The 20,674-nt window shown below is 42.7% G+C and overlaps 2 protein-coding genes across 3 annotated transcripts in view; both read right to left on the bottom strand.

Moving 5' to 3' along the window:
• LOC129857048 (peroxisomal carnitine O-octanoyltransferase-like) overlaps window positions 1–1,023 on the bottom strand; it is a 28,626-nt gene extending 27,603 nt beyond the window's left edge. The window contains exon 1 of the mRNA XM_055924948.1: window positions 595–1,023. The gene's annotated coding sequence lies outside the window, so the exon portion shown is untranslated. The remainder of the gene's footprint in view (window positions 1–594) is intronic.
• Window positions 1,024–12,926: 11,903 nt separating this feature from the next.
• Window positions 12,927–20,674, bottom strand: part of LOC129857050 (acyl-CoA-binding domain-containing protein 7-like) — a 44,429-nt gene continuing 36,681 nt past the window's right edge. For both annotated transcript variants that reach the window (XM_055924952.1, XM_055924950.1), the window contains 9 exons: window positions 20,442–20,567; window positions 19,893–19,994; window positions 19,684–19,767; window positions 19,459–19,566; window positions 19,142–19,272; window positions 18,391–18,514; window positions 18,100–18,272; window positions 17,911–18,030; window positions 12,927–17,584 (listed from right to left, as the gene is read on the bottom strand). In XM_055924952.1, coding sequence (XP_055780927.1) covers window positions 17,464–17,584; window positions 17,911–18,030; window positions 18,100–18,272; window positions 18,391–18,514; window positions 19,142–19,272; window positions 19,459–19,566; window positions 19,684–19,767; window positions 19,893–19,994; window positions 20,442–20,567 — 1,089 coding nt within the window. In that variant the 3' untranslated portion in view covers window positions 12,927–17,463. The remainder of the gene's footprint in view (window positions 17,585–17,910; window positions 18,031–18,099; window positions 18,273–18,390; window positions 18,515–19,141; window positions 19,273–19,458; window positions 19,567–19,683; window positions 19,768–19,892; window positions 19,995–20,441; window positions 20,568–20,674) is intronic.

Raw genomic sequence — 20,674 nt, 5'->3', positions numbered from 1 at the left:
TTTCCAAGACACAAGGGTGGCTCAACCTTACCCCTTTGGCTCAATGTACCCCAATCTACCCTACTACAGTACAGTCATTATCTACAAAGATAGTTGTAGAATTTGTAGCTGGGCAATTCCATTGTAACGGAATTACTGAGACTCAGGTTTTTCACTTTAAAATGTATGCCAAACAAAAACCATTGATTTCAAAGTTTAACAAACCATACAACCAATTCGGAGTATCACAGTAATTCCACATAAACATGAAAATTGCCCAGCTAGCTATCGCAGGCCAGATGCAACTTTTATTATTCGAGATCAAATTCCATCTTTGCCGAGGCGGCGCAGCCTTGTACCAATCGCATTAATAAGCACGTTTATAGCACAATTGCTCAGCAATTGATTACCATATAAATTCTGGCTACATAACCATATGATGAAACATTGCTAGCAAGTCAGTTCTACTTACTGCAGAAACAAGTGCACTAGCTAGCTATAAAATAGTTGGCCCCTGAGGCCGTTGCATTGTTTTCACGGCTCGAATGTAGGTCAGTTTCAGTTTGCGGTCCGATCGAAGCAGCTTAATCCCACAAACATGACAAGCAAACTCACCTTAGTATTTTGCGATATTCTGCAAATTCCGATATGTGAAAAGTTGTTTTCGCTCGTCCATTCAAAATAAAAAATAATGTTACGGCTATTTTCTAGACTAGACTGTAGAGGAAGGCGCTTGCGGTAGTTTGTGTTGTTGCTCCTCTCGTGGTGTATGCAGCGCTTCTCATCACCTTTCACCCAGTAAGTGGTCATGGCTAGAAAGGCTACAGCTTTTGTCAAAAGTGTATTTATTTTGGCATTTTAGCTAACTCTGACCTTTTTCCAAATCGTAACCTAATTCTCCTAGCGTGCTACGTTAATTATCCTAACATGCTGTGTAAATTCTCCTAACCTGCTACGAAAAGTCAAATTTGACAAAAGCAGTATCCCATGTAGTCAACCCCAGTTATCGGACTGCCAACACCCGGAAGAGTGGAGTGGTGATATTATTACACGTGACTTGGCCTTATTCATTCTTCATGGATATATATTGTGAGACTACTAAAACGTTCCTCTTAAAATAGTTGTTTGATCTTTACACAAGGCCAGATGTGCATGCATTCTTGTACGGTTGCACTTTCAGATGGTGCATTGTCAGCATAAGATCCTGGTGCATTACCTGCCATTACAGTGTATATGAAACATCACACAAACTGTGATCAGTGATGATCACGGCGCCATACAGATTACAGAAACAGCATCATTTTAAGGCTGCGTTAAACATTTCATGCGCAATGGGTTGTACCATAACTGTGTATTAGTACAATTTTTTGTATTTTTATAATAAATATATATCTCAAAACAAGCACATAAAGGCTTCATAATTCATAAAGGTCATGTTAACTGACTGATATTATCTCATAGAATACAACATATTAGATCTCCTAAGCCAAGATTTCTGTGTATATCCCAAAACCCCATTCTTTCCCTATTAGAAATGGCCAACAAAGCAAAGACAGAAAATGCTAACTAATTTCTGTTTAAGAGGGCTACAAGCTGTCTAGCTCTATATGCAACTGGATATCCAGCAAAGGTGCTCATTGGTTGTTGAAAATAACATAAACATTTGAAGCCTTGAAAATAGAATTTGAATTATAAAGTCTAAAACAAACATTTAGCTGTTAGCTAGGCAAGTTGTTGTATTTTAAATCCAGACTCAGTATGTCACATTTACATCATTTGTGATTATGAAGTGAGTTCGAAAATACATTTTGACTATCTACACCGATTTTTAGCGCACTCTCGTTAGAGTGCCAGAGCGGAGAATAACTGATGAATTTACAAACACACAACACCCGTTGAATATGACAGGTTGTCAGTAAAGGTTGACAAAAAAACAATAAAATTGTTGCTAGCAGCACAGTTAGTCACTCATGTTGCAATTGCGGTGGGAACCATGGAATGCCCAACAAGGGTGAAAGAAAATGAGGTGGCCAAAGTCAGGGCTATCCAGAGCATTTCATATGCAGCGGCTGTTAAAAGGTTTGAGGGTTCGAATGGTTCTCCTGAAGAGTCCATGGTGGTGGATAGGTCTTCACTGAAAGCTGCATGGGTTTCCTTTCAACAGCAGGACCCAGATATGTTAAAGGTTAAGAAGGTGGACTTTGTGGCCTTTATAGCTAATGTTGATTAATGGCACTGCCAAGGTGGAGAGGAAGTCCAGGAAAATAGATATCACTGTTGTTGCGGTGGAGACTTCTCGTGGAGGAGTTGCATGGAGTATTGTCACGAGCCTTACTACCCTCTCAGGTCATCGAGCCTGAGAAGGGAGATATTCAGATTCGAGGGAAGGGATTTTGGTTTTGTCAATGTTTTTTTAATAGTTTTATTTTGGGGTGGATTAACTTAGGAAAAACTATCACGTATGGGTAGTATTTTTACCTTGTTTTTCTCAACCCCGTCCAGTTGGTGGCGGTAATACACCTTTTTGGGTTGTAGTCTGCCATAAAACCCACGGAAGAATAAGAGGAATTTACAGTCACTAAACACCATACCCAAACTGGACGTGCGTCCGCTATCGATGGGCATTCCGGCTCTTTTTGGCTCGGCTCACCAAAAATAGCCTGCTCTTTAAGCTCCCAAACGGCTCTTTAAAAAAAATGTGTTTTGTATTTTTTCAAGTCAAACAGTTTGCGATAGTTTGACTATGATTGGTGTTAAAACAATTCTAATTAAATGAATTCATACTCTACCTTAACCACAATCTATTTAAAAATGCATTGGTTTGTTATGAAAAATAATGCTATTAAACATTTGCATTTAAAGTATAACTTTTTAATATATATAAACAAAGTGCATATAAATCTAACCATTCAAAACGAATACAATCTGAACAGCATAATAGAATATTGCACCATATCAAAGAAAAATAAATAACAATGTGCAAAACTGCAGCATCCCACTTAAAACATTACTGGTCCCTCTTCTCTCTCTTCTTTATTGCCATGTTATAACCAGCAGCACACAGCAATGCTGACCATATTTAGCTTTTATGAGAGATTTGCATTAAAAAATGCAAGCTGCCTCGCTTGAGGGGCTGAAGCGGTTTCTTCTCTCAGTAATTATTTGTCCCGTTTTTGAGAAGACCCTCTCAGAGGGAACGGATGTGGCCACTATGCAAAGTCTCCCTGTCATGACTTTAGTAAGCCGTGGGTAGACAGAGGTCTTGTTCTTCCACCAGCTCAGAAGATCTGCAGATCTTTGGAGGAGGGGCTCCTCCATATAGGACCGGACCTCCATTATGGCATCTGCTGAGGGATTCCTTCGTGCTGCATCCCCAGTTGCTCTCTCATCAAACAGCATCCAAACAGAAGATGTTTGTGGCACTACTGCTGGTGCTTCTGCTCCATCTGATCCGTCGTCTTCCTGTTGCCCTGGTGTCTGAGCCAGCTGACTGCTGGGGCTATCCCTCCCTGCTGCTGAGGTTATTCTTTGAAGAGCCGTATCAATCGCTCTGGCATTACTGAAGGCTAACTTCTTAAACCTGGGGTCAAGTGCAGCGGTTTCTGATAGCACGTGATTATATTCCATTCTGTGGAACTTTCTGTCCATTGATGAACCTAGGGTGTCCATCAACTCTGTCATATGTCCTGTGGTTACATTTACTTCTCTCTGGTGGCTGGCTGGGATTCGCTGCAGACCCTTACACAGGAGTATCATTTTTGAGGCTGCCACATAGCTGAAAAGAGAGAACAGTAACTTATTAGTTCAGATTCATGTTTTGTCTACTGATACTACATTCTCATTTACTGCTCATATACATATATAATACTGGATTAAATAATGATATGGTAATAACTGCTTACTGTACCTCTTTCCACTGATTGCTATAATTTCTAAAACCTCTGTCCTCCGCAATTGAAAATGGCTGGAAATCGGTGGCAATCATTTTAGCCAATGCAATATCAATTTGGCCTTGTTTTGCTTCAGACAGACGTTTGGCATAAACTGGTCCATAGAAGACTGCATTGCTGTGGGTCACGGAGTAGGCCTACTTGACTGAGTGGATACATCTCCACGTATGGAGGTGCTGGCTCCACCACTAGCAGGCCCGCTAGTTTCTCGACACTCCGCTACAGCTAGCTTCACAGTTGGGTGCACAGTTCGCATGTGTAGGTTATACGTAGAACCGGCTTTATGAGATTTTGTTTTGGCAAATTCTACACTGTGCTTTAACATTGTCTACATTATTAAAATGCTTCCAAATGCTACTGTGCTTCCGACTCATTTTCCATCTGTCCTTCCTCTCTCTCCTTGGCTGCTAAGTGCGTGACTGGGAGTGAGTTGGCTCAGCCCTCCCTCACGCATCTTTGGTTCATTGGTTAACACTGCGTGTCTGATTGACAGGAACAACAATTGAGGCTGTTCGTTTGAGCAGACAGAAGGAATGTGTGCGCGCTTAAGCATTTAGGCCTATTTTATTATTTTTTTCGTTCTTTGAATTAGTTCGTTCTATTCATTTAAATCTTTTGATTAATCATACCTTATTTTTTTAATAGATACGGCTCTTCTGATATGCGAGCCGGCTCCCAACGTTCACCTACAAGAGCCGGCTCGTTCGCGAAGGACCCATCACTAGCGTGCAAGTTGATTTTGTCCCCCCATACCAAACGCGATCACTACACGCAGGTTGAAATATCAAAACAAACGCTGAACCAATTATATTAATTTGGTGACAGGTCGAAAAGCATTAAACATTTATGGAAATTTAGCAAGCTTGCAGTTGCTAGCTAATTTGTCCTATTTAGATAGCTTGCTTGATGTTGGTAGCTAATTTGTCCTGGAATATAAAGATTGAGTTGTTATTTTACCTGAAATGCACAAGGTCCTCTACTCCGACAATTAATCCACACATAAAATGATCAACTGAATCGTTCCTAGTCATCTCTCCTCCTTCCAGGCTTTTTATTCTTTGGACTTTATATGGCGATTGGCAACTAACATTCATAAGGTGTATTACCACAACCGAACTCCATTTGTCTTTCGATCAGCCACGTGGGTATAACCAGTGAGTAGATGGCACCTGGGCATATGCTTCTAAAAGCCAATGAGGAGATGGGAGAGGCAGGACTTTCAAAGCGTTCTGCGCCACAAATGGAAGCAACTTCTAATTTAGCTCTTGGCAACGCAGACGCTCAACAAGCGAGCAATGATTGAATAACATGTATGTGTACATTTATTTTGCAATGCGAGCGGTGTGGTCAACATGTTGTTCGGCACTTTAGCAGCAAATGATTTTGGGTCAACCCCGAATCTTTTGACCTGCTGCTGCAATGGTGTAAAAAACTGAATGTGGCACTTAGTTCATAGAGCTGTGGTTATGTGAGACTTCTGAAGTTATCTAACAGTTATAATCAGGGGTGTAGTGCTGCCAGCGGTGCTCAGCGGAGTGACGCTCCACAACTTCTCAGAATGGTGCTATGTCTCGATAGATCACTTAATGATTAATTAGTATCCTAAATAACACACCGAATATAATAGCATAATGTCAGGCTACTGGCCTCCCGGGAGGCGCAGTGGTCTAGGGCACTGCATCGCAGTGCTAGCTGCGCCACCAGAGTCTCTGGGTTCGCGCCCAGGATCTGTCGCAGCCGGCCGCGACCCGGGAGGTCCGTGGGGCGACGCACAATTGGGCTAGCGTCGTCCGGGTTAGGGAGGGTTTGGCCGGTAGGGATATCCTTGTCTCATCGCGGTCCAGCGACTCCTGTGGCGGGCCGGGCGCAGTGCGCGCTAACCAAGGGGGCCAGGTGCACGGTGTTTCCGCAGACACATTGGTGCGGCTGGCTTCCGGGTTGGAGGCGCGCTGTGTTAAAGAAGCAGTGCGGCTTGGTTGGGTTGTGCTTCGGAGGACGCATGGCTTTCGACCTTCGTCTCTCCCGAGCCCGTACGGGAGTTGTAGCGATGAGACAAGATAGTAATTACTAGCGATTGGATACCACGAAAATTGGGGCGAAAAATGGGATAAAATTTAAAAAAATAAAATAATAATAATAATGTCAGGCTACTGACATACCAAAACACCATGTCATTTTTTAAGACAATTTAGTATGACGTGCTGGTTATTTTTTTCCATCTGTTCTAAAATGTGATTAGTTAGGCTGGTTAGCCACCCTTACTTATGTAACAGTGTAATTAAGTTGTTAAATTCCTGCATAAAAAATTGGTATTATGCACCTCCTGGTGGATTAGTGTGTTTTTGTGGCCACATGTACATTTGTGGCCTGCTGGAGGTCATGTTGCAAGGCTCTGGCAGTGCTCCTCCTGCTCAAAGGCGGAGGTAGCGGTCCTGCTGCTGGGTTGTTGCCCTCCTACGGCCTCCTCCACGTCTCCTGATGTACTGGCCTGTCTCCTGGTAGCGCCTCCATGCTCTGGACACTACGCTGACAGACACAGCAAACCTTCTTGCCACAGCTCGCATTGATGTGCCATCCTGGATGAGCTGCACTACCTGAGCCACTTGTGTGGGTTGTAGACTCCGTCTCATGCTACCACTAGAGTGAAAGCACCGCCAGCATTCAAAAGTGACCAAAACATCAGCCAGGAAGCATAGGAACTGAGAAGTGGTCTGTGGTCACCACCTGCAGAATCACTCCTTTATTGAGGGTGTCTTGCTAATTGCCTTTAATTTCCACCTTTTGTCTATTCCATTTGCACAACAGCATGTGAAATTTATTGTCAAACAGTGTTGCTTCCTAAGTGGACAGTTTGATTTCACAGAAGTGTGATTGATTTGGAGTTACATTGTGTTGTTTAAGTGTTCCCTTTATTTTTTTGAGCAGTGTATACATATATACACACACATATATATATATATATATATATATATATACGTATATATACTGTGTATGTATGTATGTATGTATGTATGTATGTGTGTGTTTTTTAATTATACATTTTTTTTGATTGGGGGGTACGTTTAAGTAGAGTAAGGGTGCTTGCTGGGGGGGGGGGGTCGGTTGGATACTGCTCGGGTGTAGGTGCTACATATGCTGATCGTGATGGTTTGATGCGCTTTCTTACCTTTTTATTGAGTTACATGTTATACAGGCCACCATAGGAACTACAAATGAGAGGAGGGCGGGGCTTACATTTAATCCTGGAACGTCAACGGTTTAAACAAACCAATTAAGAGAGGCAAGGTCCTAGCCCACTTGAAAGCACTCTCGTCTGATATTATATTTTTGCAAGAAACCCATCTGAAAAACAATTCTCATAGCACACTTAAATGTAGGTGGGTGGGACAAGTGTATCATTCTAACTTCTCCGCCAAAACGAGAGGCACAGCGATTCTGGTACGGAAAGGAATTCACTTTCTACATAAAACCACTATTGTGGATAAAGAGGGTCGTTATGTGATCGTAATAGGAGAGATCCACTCTACTTCTGTAACTCTACTGAATATCTATGGGTCAAACATTGATGACCCCTCTTTTTTCAAAAGAGTCCTTGCCTTGATTCCAGATATCTCCCATACTAATCTGGTCATTGGAGGGGACCTTAACTGTGTGCTAGACCAATATTTGGATAGATCCTCTACCCGGTGTACCCCGTCCTCCTATTCAAGCAAATTCTTGAATCCCTATATAAAAAAAATTCTAACTTATTTGATATTTGGAGGATCTCTAACCCAACAGGTAGGGAATATTCCTTTTACTCTCATATTCAATGTTTATACCCGAATTGACTACTTTTTGGTTGATGCGAAATTACTCCATTATACCTGTAATGTGAGGTATCATGATATTATAATCTCTGACCACAGACCACTCACCTTCTCCCTGAGATTGGGTGACATCGTATCAAACGAGAGGGTCTGGAGGTTGAATCCTCAGCTTCTCACAGAACCAACATTCTGTGAACATCTTAAAGCCCAAATTATATTTTTCTTTGATACCAATGACAACACAGAGACTTCCCCAGCATTATTGTGGGAAACACTGAAGGCTTATCTGAGAGGCTGTATCATCTGTCTTCAGGCTGCCAGGAGTAGGCAAAACAGAAGAATTTGTAGAATTGGAGGGACAAATTCACTTACTGGATAGGGAAAATGCTAGCCATCCATCTATGGAGAAACATTTTTTTTTAAATTACCTCTAAAATGTGAATATAATCAAATTCTCTCAGCTAAAATGGATATATCTTTTCTGTATGCCAAGCAAAAATATTTTGAGTTTGGTGACAAACCACACAAATTTCTCGCCAGACAACTTCGAAAAACTGAGTGACCGAATGATTCACAAAGTTAAATCTGCATCTGGGGAATTACTCTCAATGACGGATTCCGTCAGTTTTACGAGACTAAATACACATCTAAAGCAGATCTTAACCCCTTAATTATGCAAAACGTTTTGGAGGACTAATCTCCGTGCCCTGAACCAGGAAGTTTCCAACTTCCTGAATAAGGAAATATCTCTTGGGAGAAATTTGAGAAACAATTAAATCTCTAAAGAGTGGCAAGACCCCGGGCCCAGATGGATACCCTGGTGAATTCTATAAAACATTCAGCAACATACTCTCTCCCTACCTGCACAAAATGTTGGTTCAGGCCAATGAGGATGGAGCTCTCCCACCTACTTTGGATGAGGCGTTCATTACAGTTATACATAAGAAGGGTAAAGACTCGGAAGAGGTAGGGTCATATAGACCAATATCTCTACTTAATACAGACCAAAAGATTTTAGCTAAAACTCTTAGCACTTTAGTGGGCAAATTGGTCCATTCGGACCAGACCGGCTTTATCCCTAACAGAAACTCATTCTTCAATCTCAGGCACCTCTTCAACATTATGTATGCTCAGAGGTTACCCAACGTGGACCTTGCCGTTATATCTCGACGCCGAAAAGGCCTTTGACCAAGTTGAGTGGTCCCATCTATTCAAGGTCCTACAGAAATGTAATATTGGAGATGGGTTTATAAATTGGATCCAGCTTTTATATAGGAACCCCTGTGCAAGAATACTCACTAACCAATCTTTGTCGCCCCGATTTAACCTTTATAGAGGGACAAGGCAGGGTTGTGCATCTGCTCTTTGTTCTAATTATTGAACCTCTCGCTCAGATCTCACGCAGCAATACACGGCTATAATACTAAAGATTGTCACGACTTCCATCGAAGGTAGTTCCTCTCCCTGTTCGGGCGGCGCTCGGCGGTCAGCGTCACCGGTCTACTAGCCATCACCGATCCTTTTTCCTTTTCTGTTTGTTTTGTCTTTGGTTCTTTCACACCTGGTTTCATTTGCCTTAATTTCTGTGTATAATATTTACCCTGTTGCCTGCCTAGGTTTGTGCGGGATTATTTTATTTGTGATGTTGCTCAGTTAGGTTGTGCCCATTTTTTGTTTCACGCATTTAATAAGAGTGTGTTATTTAGGAGCTTTGTTTGTTCCTCCTTGCGTGAGTAACGGGTTTCTCTGTTGTCGAGGCCGTTTGACTTTTGTATTGTGCCATACCTGTATTTGGTGGACTTGCCCATTAAAAGTGCGCATCTCAGACATCTCTGCTCTCCTGCGCCTGACTCCTTCACCTACCTCCTAACGCAACATTGTCACAAGGATACTCTAAATAAGATTTCTCTATACGCAGATGACATTCTCCTCTATGTAACAGAACCCCAATCTAGTATTCCAGCTATTCTTGATTTGATTAATTTGTTTGGTACCTTTTCGGGATACAGAATAAATTGGAACAAGAGTGAATTAATGCCCATATGGTTGCAAAACACCTCTTGGTTAGAACTTCTTCCATTTAAGTTATCTTCAGAGAAATATACCTAACTAGGAATTGTAGTTACGAAACAATACTCCTCGCTATTTAAAGACAATTTCCCCTCTCTGATGCAAAAACTCAAGGCAAACATACAATTTTGGAGAACTCTCCCAATTTCTCTGCTCGGAATAATTAATTCCATTAAAATGGTCTTCCGCCCACAACTGCTCTACCTATTCCAGAACATCCCAGTATTCATACCTAAGTCCTTTCATAAACAACTGGACTCAATTATCAATCCATTCATCTGGGATTATAAAACACACAGGAAAGGTAAACAACTACTCTGTAAATCCAAGATGGAAGGAGGATTGTCTCTCCCAAATGTAATATTTTATTATTGGGCCGCGAACCTCCATGCTGTTACGTTTTGTCTGGATGATGGACTTCTGTCCTCCAGTTGGCTTAATATGGAGCGTGAGGATTGCCACCCCTTCTCTGTTGGTAATGTGATTTTGTCGCCTGTCAATTTGGAGATGTCACTTTTATAAACTCAGCAAAAAAAGAAACGTCCCTTTTTCAGGACCCTGTCTTTCAAAGATAATTAATAAAAATCCAAATAACTTCACAGATCTTCATTATAAAGGGTTTAAACACTGTTTCCCATGCTTGTTCAATGAACCATAAACCATTAATGAACATGCACCTGTGGAACGGTCGTTAAGACACTAACAGCTTACAGACGGTAGGCAATTAAGGTCACAGTTATGAAAACTTAGGACACTAAAGAGGCCTTTGTACTGACTCTGAAAAACACCAAAAGAAAGATGCTCAGGGTCCCTGCACATCCGCGTGAAAGTGCCTTAGGCATGCTGCAAGGAGGCATGAGGACTGCAGATGTGGCCAGGGCAATACATTGCAATGTCCGTACCGTGAGACGCCTAAGACAGCGCTACAGGGAGACACGATGGACAGCTGATCATCCTCGCAGTGGCAGACCACGTGTAACAACACCTGCACAGGATCGGTAGATCCGAACATCACACCTGCGGGACAGTTACAGGATGGCAACAACAACTGCCTGAGTTGCACCAGGAACACACAATCCCTCCATCAGTGCTGACTGTCCGCAATAGGCTGAGAGAGGGCTGGACTGAGGGCTTGTAGGCCTGTTGTAAGGCAGGTCCTCACCAGACATCACCGGCAACAACGTTGCCTATGGGCACAAACCCACCGTCGCTGGACCAGACAGGACTGGCAAAAAGTGCTCTTCACTGACGAGTCACGGTTTTGTCTCACCAGGGGTGATGGTCAGATTCGCATTTATCATCGAAGGAATGAGCGTTACACAGAGGCCTGTACTCTGGAGTGGGATCGATTTGGAGGTGGAGGGTCCGTCATGGTCTGGGGCGGTGTGTCACAGCATCATCGGACTGAGCTTGTTGTCATTGCAGGCAATCACAACGCTGTGCGTTACAGGGAAGACATCCTCCTCCCTCATGTGGTACCCTTCCTGCAGGCTCATCCTGACATGACCCTCCAGCATGACAATGCCACCAGCCATACTAATCGTTCTGTGCGTGATTTCCTGCAAGACAGGAATGTCAGTGTTCTGCCATGGCCAGCAAAGAGCCTGGATCTCAATCCCATTGAGCACGTCTGGGACCTGTTGGATCGGAGGGTGAGGGCTAGGGTGCCCCAGAAAATGTCCGGGAACTTGCAGGTGCCTTGGTGGAAGAGTGGGGTAACATCTCACAGCAAGAACTGGCATATCTGGTGCAGTCCATGAGGAGATGCACTGCAGTACTTAATGCAGCTATTAGCCACACCAGATTTTGATTTTGACCCCCCCTTTGTTCAGGGACACATTATTCCATTTGTCAGTCACATGTCTGTGGAACTTGTTCAGTTTGTCTCATTGTTGGATCTTGTTGTGTAAATATTTGTGTGAACATATGTTAAGTTTGCTGAAAATAAACGCAGTTTGTAGTGAGGATGTTTCTTTTTTTGCTGAGTTTAGTAACAATCCTATTATACACAGCACAGCCCGAATCTAGAAGCAAATTAAAGTCCACTTTGACCAATTTCATCCATGCTCCCTGTTGCCAGGAATCCCTTCATTTCCCCTTCTAACCTTGATACCACCTTTGAGCGATGGGGAGAGCTAGGGATAAATACCATAGGGGATCTATAAATAGAAGGGACCTTTGCCTCCTTTGAGTTGCTGAGGGAAATGTATAATCTTCCCAGATGTAACTTTTTCAGATACCTACAGATTAGAGACTGCTAGAAAACATCTTCCGACATTTGGGAATGCTAAATGTTTGACAGATGCATAGAAATATGCCCCACACCACCACCAGACAAAACAGATATCTCGTCGATATGACGCTTTTCAATCTTAGCACACCGTCTACAGATGCCATTGAGGCAAAATGGGATGAAGAACTACGGACTGACATTTCTGTGGCAGACTGGGAAGATAGCTTGGAGTATATCCACACCTGCTCCATTAACTCCAGACATTGTTTCATATAATTCAACGTATTACACAGATTACACTAACTACAGTAGGTTGTATTCCAAAGAACTCCCCCGCATGCCATTTCCCTGTAACATGGTGGAGATGTTAGTGCTATACCGATTCCTTGGGACATGCCTACCCTAAACACCTACCCTAACATCTAGCCTTTTAACATTTCAGAGTTGGTACGTCCCAAGAATCCCGGATAGCATGGACCATGATGGACACTATTTTACTTTAAGTTTTGTCCACCAACTTCAAATAGCCGTAAAAACAATATTTGTTATTGAAAATATACTTCACAGCGATTCAATGGTACAACGATTCCCTACACTATTCAGCTATTGTTTTCTCACAAACTGAAATTGAACGAAGAGTGTTGAGTTTTAGCAGCCAGGAAATGACAGAGCGATTTCTACATTGGCCGCTTTCCCTAGTCTGCCATTGTTCGTTGTGCTCGAGGAGGCGATGACCACGTCGCAGGATGGAAGAGAGGGGGATGCAGTTTTCCCATCTTAACAACAGAAGCCGGTCTGGCTTTTGTTGCCAAATAGGAAAAAGTCTGCATTTTTAGAATACGATTTTGTATTGGGCCAAAATAACAATATTGTGAAACACCATCATTCCACTATTACTGCAGATATATTAGACATTTTATGAAATTACAATGCAAAAATTGTACATGTAGCTCCTTTAAGACGCAAGTTAGCAACTTGAGCTAGCACCTAGCAAAAAAACATAGCTTAGCAACAGGACACCAAGATCGGTGCAGAAAAAAGTTCCAATATTTGCATAACCTTTGATTGGAGGATAGCTATGAGGGTTATTGAATCAGCATCAAATCCTCTGTCCTCGAGCTCATTAAATTATAGAATGTTCATATTTGAAGATTGAAGAAAGGCCAGTCTCCTTGGAAAATGACAGAAGTGGCAAGCAATGGAATGTTAGCTAAAATGACTGGTACCCAGGTTAGCACACTGCCACCTAGAGTGTGTTGTTTGAACAGATATAAACCAAAGGTTTGCAAAATATTGCCACCTGCAGTTATGGAATGTCTCATTTACGAGTATAATCCTGGTGACCTGGATGGAATTATGTGATCCTTCCTTAACCCATACATTTTTACATTTTAGTCATTGAGCAGATGCTCTTATCCAGAGTGAGTTACAAGAGCAACTAGTGTTAAGTGCCTTGCTCAAGGTCACAGACAAATTGTTCATCTACTCGGCTTGGGGAGTCGAACCAGCGACTTTTCGGTTACTGGCCCAATGCTCTTAACCGCTAGGCTACCTGCCGCCCATAGGAAGTCCTCAATGGCACTGCCCTTGCTGAAATGGGCTTTTGGGCACTACAGTCTTCTATCTACAGTTGAAGTCAGAAGTTTACATACACCTTAGCCAAATACATTTAAACTCAGTTTTTCACAATTCCTGACGTTTATAATCCTAGTAAAAATGACCTGTCTTAGGTCAGTTAGAATGTGAAATGTCAGAATAATAGTAGAGAGAATGATTTATTTCAGCTTCTGACCCACATTCCCAGTGGGTCAGAAGTTTACATACACTCAATTAGTATTTGGTAGCATTGCCTTTAAATTGTTTAACTTGGGTCAAATGTTTTGGGTAGCCTTCCACAAGCTTCCCACAATAAGTTGGGTGAATTTTTGCCCATTCCTCCTGACAGAGCTGGTGTAACTGAGTCAGGTTTATAGGCCTCCTTGCTTGCACACGCTTTTTCAGTTCTGCCCACACATTTTCTATAGGATTGAGGTCAGGGCTTTGATGGCCACTCCAATACCTTGACTTTGTTGTCCTTAAGCCATTTTGCCACTACTTTGGAAGTATGCTTGGGGTCATTGTCCATTTGGAAGATCCATTTGCGACCAAGCTTTAACTTCCTGACTGATGTCAATATATCCACGTCATTTTCCTCCCTCATGATGACATCTATTTTGTGAAGTGCACCAGTCCCTCCTGCAGCAAAGCACCCCCACAACATGATGCTGTCCCCCCCGTGCTTCATGGTTGGGATGGTGTTCTTCGGCTTGCAAGCATCCCCCTTTTTCCTCCAAACATAACAATGGTCATTATGGCCAAGCAGTTCTATTTTTGTTTCATCAGACCAGAGGACATTTCTCCCAAAAGTACAATCTTTGTCCCCATGTGCAGTTGCAAACCGTAGTCTGTCTTTTTTAACTTCTTATGGCTGCATCCCGCTACCGGGATCGATATGACAACAGCCAGTGAAAGTGCAGGACGCCAAATTCAAACAACAGAAATCTCATAATTAAAATTCCTCAAACATACATGTGTCATATCATTTTAAAGGTAATATTGTTGTTAATCCCACCAAAGTGTCCGATTTCAAATCTGCTTTTCAGCGAAAGCACTACAACGATTATGTTAGGTCACCACCAAACCACAATAAGCCATTTTTCCAGCGAAATATAGCTTTCACAAAAAGCAGAAAGAGAGAAAATGAATCACTAACCTTTGATTATCTTCATCAGATGACACTTATAGGACTTCATGTTACACAATAAATGCATGTTTTGTTTGATAAAGTTCATATTTCTAACAAAAAATCTGAGTTTACATTGGCGCGTTACATTCACTAGTTCCAAAAACATCAAGTGATTTTGCATAGCCACATTGTTTCAACAGAAATACTCATCATAAATGTAGATGATAATACAAGTTATACACATGGAATTATAGATACAGTGATGATGAAAATTACAGGCCTCTCATCTTTTTAAGTGGGAGAACTTGCACAATTGGTGGCTGACTAAATACTTTTTTGCCCCACTGTATACCTCTCCTTAATGCAACCGCTGTGTCAGATTTCAAAAAAACTTTACGGAAAAAGCAAATCATGCAATAATCTGAGACGGAGCTCAGAACAATAGCCAAATTAGCCACCATGTTGGGGTCAACAGAAACCAGAAAATACATGATAAATGTTTCCTTACCTTTGATGAACTTCATCAGAATGCAGTCCTAAGAATCCCAGGTCCACAATAAATGCTTGATTTGTTCGATAATGTCCGTTATTTATGTCCAATCAGCTACTTTGGTTAGCGCTTTTGGTAAACAATTTCAAAGTCACAAAGCGCGTCCACTATAACGTGACGAAATGTCCAAAAGTTCCCGTAACAGTCAGTAGAAACATGTCAAACGATGTACTGAATCAACCTTTAGAATGTTGTTAACATTCATCTTGAATAACGTTCCAACCGGAGAATTAGATTGACTTCAGATGAGCGGTGGAACGGAGGTCCTCCTCATGTGAATGCGCATGTGAAAGCATGGTCAGCTCGTGGCAGGCCTGACTAATTCCTGTCTCCTTCGGCCCCCCTTCACATTAGTCATCAGACAGAGTTCTATTGACTGTTGACATCTAGTGGAAGCCGTAGGAAGTGAACTCATCAATATCTCGCTGTAATTTCAATGAGAGCTTGGCTGAAAATCTGCCACCTCAGAAAAAATTCAAACAGGAAGTGGAACTTCTCAGGTTTTTACCTGCCATATGAGTTCTGTTATACTCACAGACATAATTCAAACAGTTTTAGAAACTTCAGAGTGTTTTCTATCCAATATGAATAATAATATGCATTTATTAGCAACTGGGACTGAGGAGCAGGCAGTTTACTATGGGCACCTCTGTGCACCTTTCATCCAAGCTACTCAATACTGCCCCTGCAGCCATAATAAGTTAATAGCGGTTTTGGAGCAGTGGCTTCTTCCTTGGTGAGCGGCCTTTCAGGTTGTGTCGATATAGGACTCGTTTTACTCTGGATATAGATACTTTTGTACCAGTTTCCTCCAGCATCTTAACAAGGTCCTTTTGCTGTTGTTCTGGGATTGAGTTGCACTTTTCGCACCATAGTACGTTCATCTCTAGGAGACAGAACACGTCTCCTTCCTGAGTAGTATGATGGCTGCATGGTCCCATGGTGTTTATACTTGCGTACTATTGTTTGTACAGATGAACGTGGTACCTTCAGGCGTTTGGAAATTGCTCCCAAGGATGAACCAGACTTGTGGAGGTCTACAATTTTTTTTCTGAGGTCTTGGCTGGTTTCTTTTGATTTACCCACAATGTCAAGCAAAGAGGCACTGAGTTTGAAGGTAGGCTTTGAAATACATCCACAGGTACACCTCCAATTGATGTCAATTAGCCTATTAGAAGCTTCTAAAGCCATGACATCATTTTCAGGAATTTCCCAAGCTGTTTAAAGGCACAGTCAACTTAGTGTATGTAAACCTCTGACCCACTGGAATTGTGAATTATGTAAATTCTGCAAACAGTTGTTGGAAAAATGACTTGTCATGCACAAAGTAGATGTCCTAACCGACTTGCCAAAACTATAGTTTTTTAACAAGAAATTTGTGGAGTGGTTGAAAAACGAGATTTAATGACTCCAACCTAAGTGTATGTAAACTTCCGACTTCAACTGTGCTTCAACCGTGCTTCTACACCTGCATTGCTTGCTGTTAGGGGTTTTAGGCTGGGTTTCTGTACAGCACTTCGAGATATTAGCTGATGTACGAAGGGCTATATAAAATAAACTTGATTTGATATCTCTACGGTATAACTCATTCTAGTGCCAGGGGACGTTTCCTGCTCTTAGTCTTGAGTCATATTCACGAGGAACGAATCTGAAGCAAACAGGCCAAAACAAGGAGGCATTACCTGAATTTGTGGAATCATGGTAGGAAGTTCAATCAATACATTTTAAAACAGGAAATTCCCAATCTAGCTGCCGCACAAAATCAGAAAATTACATTAATTTAAGCGCAAAAGTAAACATTAAGAAAACAATCAAGGACTGCATTGTAATAATAATTTGGTGGGTGCTTATGCTTGTCCTATTTCCCATTGGAAATGTGTTTTTTTGCATATCCCAACTCCCCTGAGACAACCCCGGAGAGTAGGGTCATGGCAAAGGAGCAAATAGGTTTAAGTGGCTTGCTCAAGGGCACATCGAAAGATTTATCACCTTATTGGCTCGGGGATTCAAACTAGCGACCTTTCAGTAACTGGCCTAATTCTAACCTCTAGGCTACCTGCCGCATTGTTACAATGCCTTTGCATTGATTTGGCAGCCAATAATAATTGTTTAATTTTGTCCATCTAAAAACTCTGCGTGTGTGTGTGTTAGAGCTGAGCTGTGGTAGCGAGATGTAGCATCTCATGTAGGGAGGTAACCAGGTTCTGGAACAGTGTCTCTGCATCTGTCTCTGGACTGGACTTCCACGCCGTACAGGAAGCCACGATCCTGAAACAGGAAGTACAAGTCAGACACCAGAAGCTTCTATCAGGCCATCCAAGAGAAGACAGATGTACTAAAGAAAAACTACAAATTCTACTAACTACATGAGAGACGAAATAGCTGAAGTGACTGTTCAAAATCAAATCAAAGTTTATTGGTCGCGTACACAGTTTAGCAGACTTATAGCTGGTGCAGTGATATGCTTATGTTTCAAGCTCCTAACAATGCCATAAAATGTCAAACAAGCCAACGATAATCAGAAAAAAATGTATTCATTAAATGAATGGTCATTGTCCATAGTCCAGGTCTTGTGTGTGGGTGTGTTAGCTCACCTGTCGTCACGGATGCGGTAGAAGAACCCGTAGCCATGGTGCACCATGGGAGCGCCCGCTCCATGAACTGTGGTGTAGCCAGCCAGACTTGTGGACAAGGTAAAGTTACCGCCCCCGCCACTGGAGAGAGAACACACACAAATTACAAAAACACCATAAACACACACACACACACACACACACACCTACCTCTTGGAATACAGTGGATCAGTGAAAAGTTCTGGCATAGGAAGTCCCTCCTCCTTGGCGATCAGGTACAGGCCCAGGAGATGTCTGTCAAAACCTTTTCCGTTCTGTGCCTCAGCCATCAGTTTGTTGTGCTTGTTGAAGGCCAGCAGCAGGGCTTTCCTCTTAGCCTCAGCCTGGGAGACATACAGAAAGTCAGAGTGTAAATAGCCTGGTCGCCAGATTTACATGTATGGCATGACAAGGTATGAAGAACTAATCGTTTACTGGATACACACACACTCTCACACTTACGCTGGCTGCAGGGAGGAGCATGGTATGGCACCAGTTCTGTGCCTCCAGGGTACAGGGCCTCATGGTCTCAGTCCTGCCGTGGTAGAACCTTCTGGTCATCGCTGTCTCATAGCAACTACCTAACCTGGGAGGGGGGATTATCATCAGTTATGGAGAGAATATTGGAGGAAGGATGGATGAATTTGATGAATAGATGGATGGGCGGGTGGATGAATGTTGGGTGGATGGATTAATTGGATGATAGTGGATGCAGGGCCGGCTCCAAGCATAAGAGAAGCCGTTGCTTAGGGCCCCAGGCCGCTAGGGCACCCTCAACCTCCCCCCAAATTATTATTATTTGAGAGTTAGAATAGTAGAATACACCAGTTGCAAGGTCAAAATGTGGTTCTGCACCAGCAATTTCTCTCTTGTTATGTCAACTCTGGCAGTCACTCAATTCACCATGTCTTCTAACATTTTTTAATTGGTAAGTTAGTCTAGCCAGCTATCTAAACATGTAATCATGGCTGAACACTGACCAGGGTGCCTAGGGGCCCTGACCTCCAGGGGGCCCCTATTGATTTTGTTAGTCACTCACTCGATCATCATTGACATGGCATAAGTCACGGCAAAATGTGTAGAATTACAAGAAATTAGCTTTAAAACTGAAAATAATGTCTCTCCACCCCATGGCCTAGCTTAGGCCCCAACGAAATCTCGCTTAGAGCACCCAAAAGGCTAGAGCCGGCCCTGGCTGGATGGATGGCGTTACCTCCCATGCTGTCTGTAATAAGCCAGTTGAAGGGCCAGTTGTATGAAGGTGTCTGGGTGGAGCTTCCTCTGTTTGATGGCTGCTTTCCCAAACGAGGTGAACGCATAACACACCACCTGCAAGTCCTGAGTCTGGAGACACACACACAGGTGTCTGTCAAATCAGATATCACTCAGATTAGAGTTGTGTGTGTGTGTTGGGGAGTGTAAGGGCCTGTGAGGTTGTGTTTGTGATCAACACAACACCTGCGATGGTCCAATCTGACCACCACGGGGAAGCAGAGTCATGAATGTGTATGTGTTTATGTGTGAACTCACAGTCTCAAAGTACTGTTGCTTGGCATGTGCAACGTCACTCCTGACTCTGTCATCCACAGTGAAGACCAACTCTTCAGGAAGAGGCATAGGCCGCACTGTCTCAGAGCCCTACACAGACACACACAATACAAATTATACTGTTTGCTTACAGTGAAAGGTACTTAGAATTAAGGACAAACAAGATATACAGTCACTGAAAATAAGTTCAATAGAAACGGTATTTACCTTCCACTTGCCGTCTGTAGCTTTGAGCTGCTGATCCACATAGTAACAGTGAGTTACCAGCACCATGCCTTCAAATGGGGCATGCTACAACACACACCAGCAATTACCATATATAGGAGCACACTCACAACAAAACATCATTACGCTACTGCTAACAGAGGAGTATTGTTATTTCAAATTGTCTCTCTCTCTACAAAACAGTAACACACGTCACAGTTGGATCCGAAGGTTCCGTCAGCGAAGGAGATGGAGTTGTAGGACTTGTCTCCCCAGCGGATGGTGGGGTCTCCTGTCAGCACCTCCAGGGACACCTGGGGGCAAAGATCAAAGATCAGATTATACCACACTTAGGATGGTATGGTTGTCTGTGGTGTATGTGTGTGTTGTAGGGGCCAACCAGGATGCAAGACGACGACCCAGAGGTCATATCTAGACATATCTTTGCATACAATCAAAACGTGTAACCTGCTTAAATGCTTACACACAACTTAAAAAGATCTCACTCTCTGTACTGGACAACATCACAAAGCGGCAGAAGTCTCACTGCTCTCATTGTTTGACTGAAAGTTAGCTTTTTAGCCTCTGGTGCTAATTATTTTCCTTTGCATTTTACTTTGACCACAGCCTGGACTCAAGTCTGCTCATTACCTTTACAAACTCAACTTGCTATTGCACATTTCTGTCTAGAGGGTGTGTGTGTGTGTGTGTGTGTGTGTGTGTGTGTGTGTGTGTGTGTGTGTGTGTGTTTGTGTACGTACCGGTGTGTAGTTCTCTGCAGTAGCGTAGGGTTTAGCATCGTCCAGTGAGACCACAAACAGACTGCTCTGGATGGTCTCTAAGATGGTCTTATTGGCTGGATCTATACCTATCAGATACTCCCTGGCCTACAGACACACAGACCCTTAAATTGAATTGAAATTGAATAGAAAGAGAGAGACACGAGAGAGAGACACGTTTAGTGCATGGTGATGTCCATTCTATACAGCCAACT

Source organism: Salvelinus fontinalis, chromosome 6 (genome assembly GCF_029448725.1).
Source record: "Salvelinus fontinalis isolate EN_2023a chromosome 6, ASM2944872v1, whole genome shotgun sequence".
In the NCBI taxonomy this organism is placed as follows: domain Eukaryota; kingdom Metazoa; phylum Chordata; class Actinopteri; order Salmoniformes; family Salmonidae; genus Salvelinus; species Salvelinus fontinalis.
This window is presented reverse-complemented; position numbering and strand designations above follow the sequence as displayed.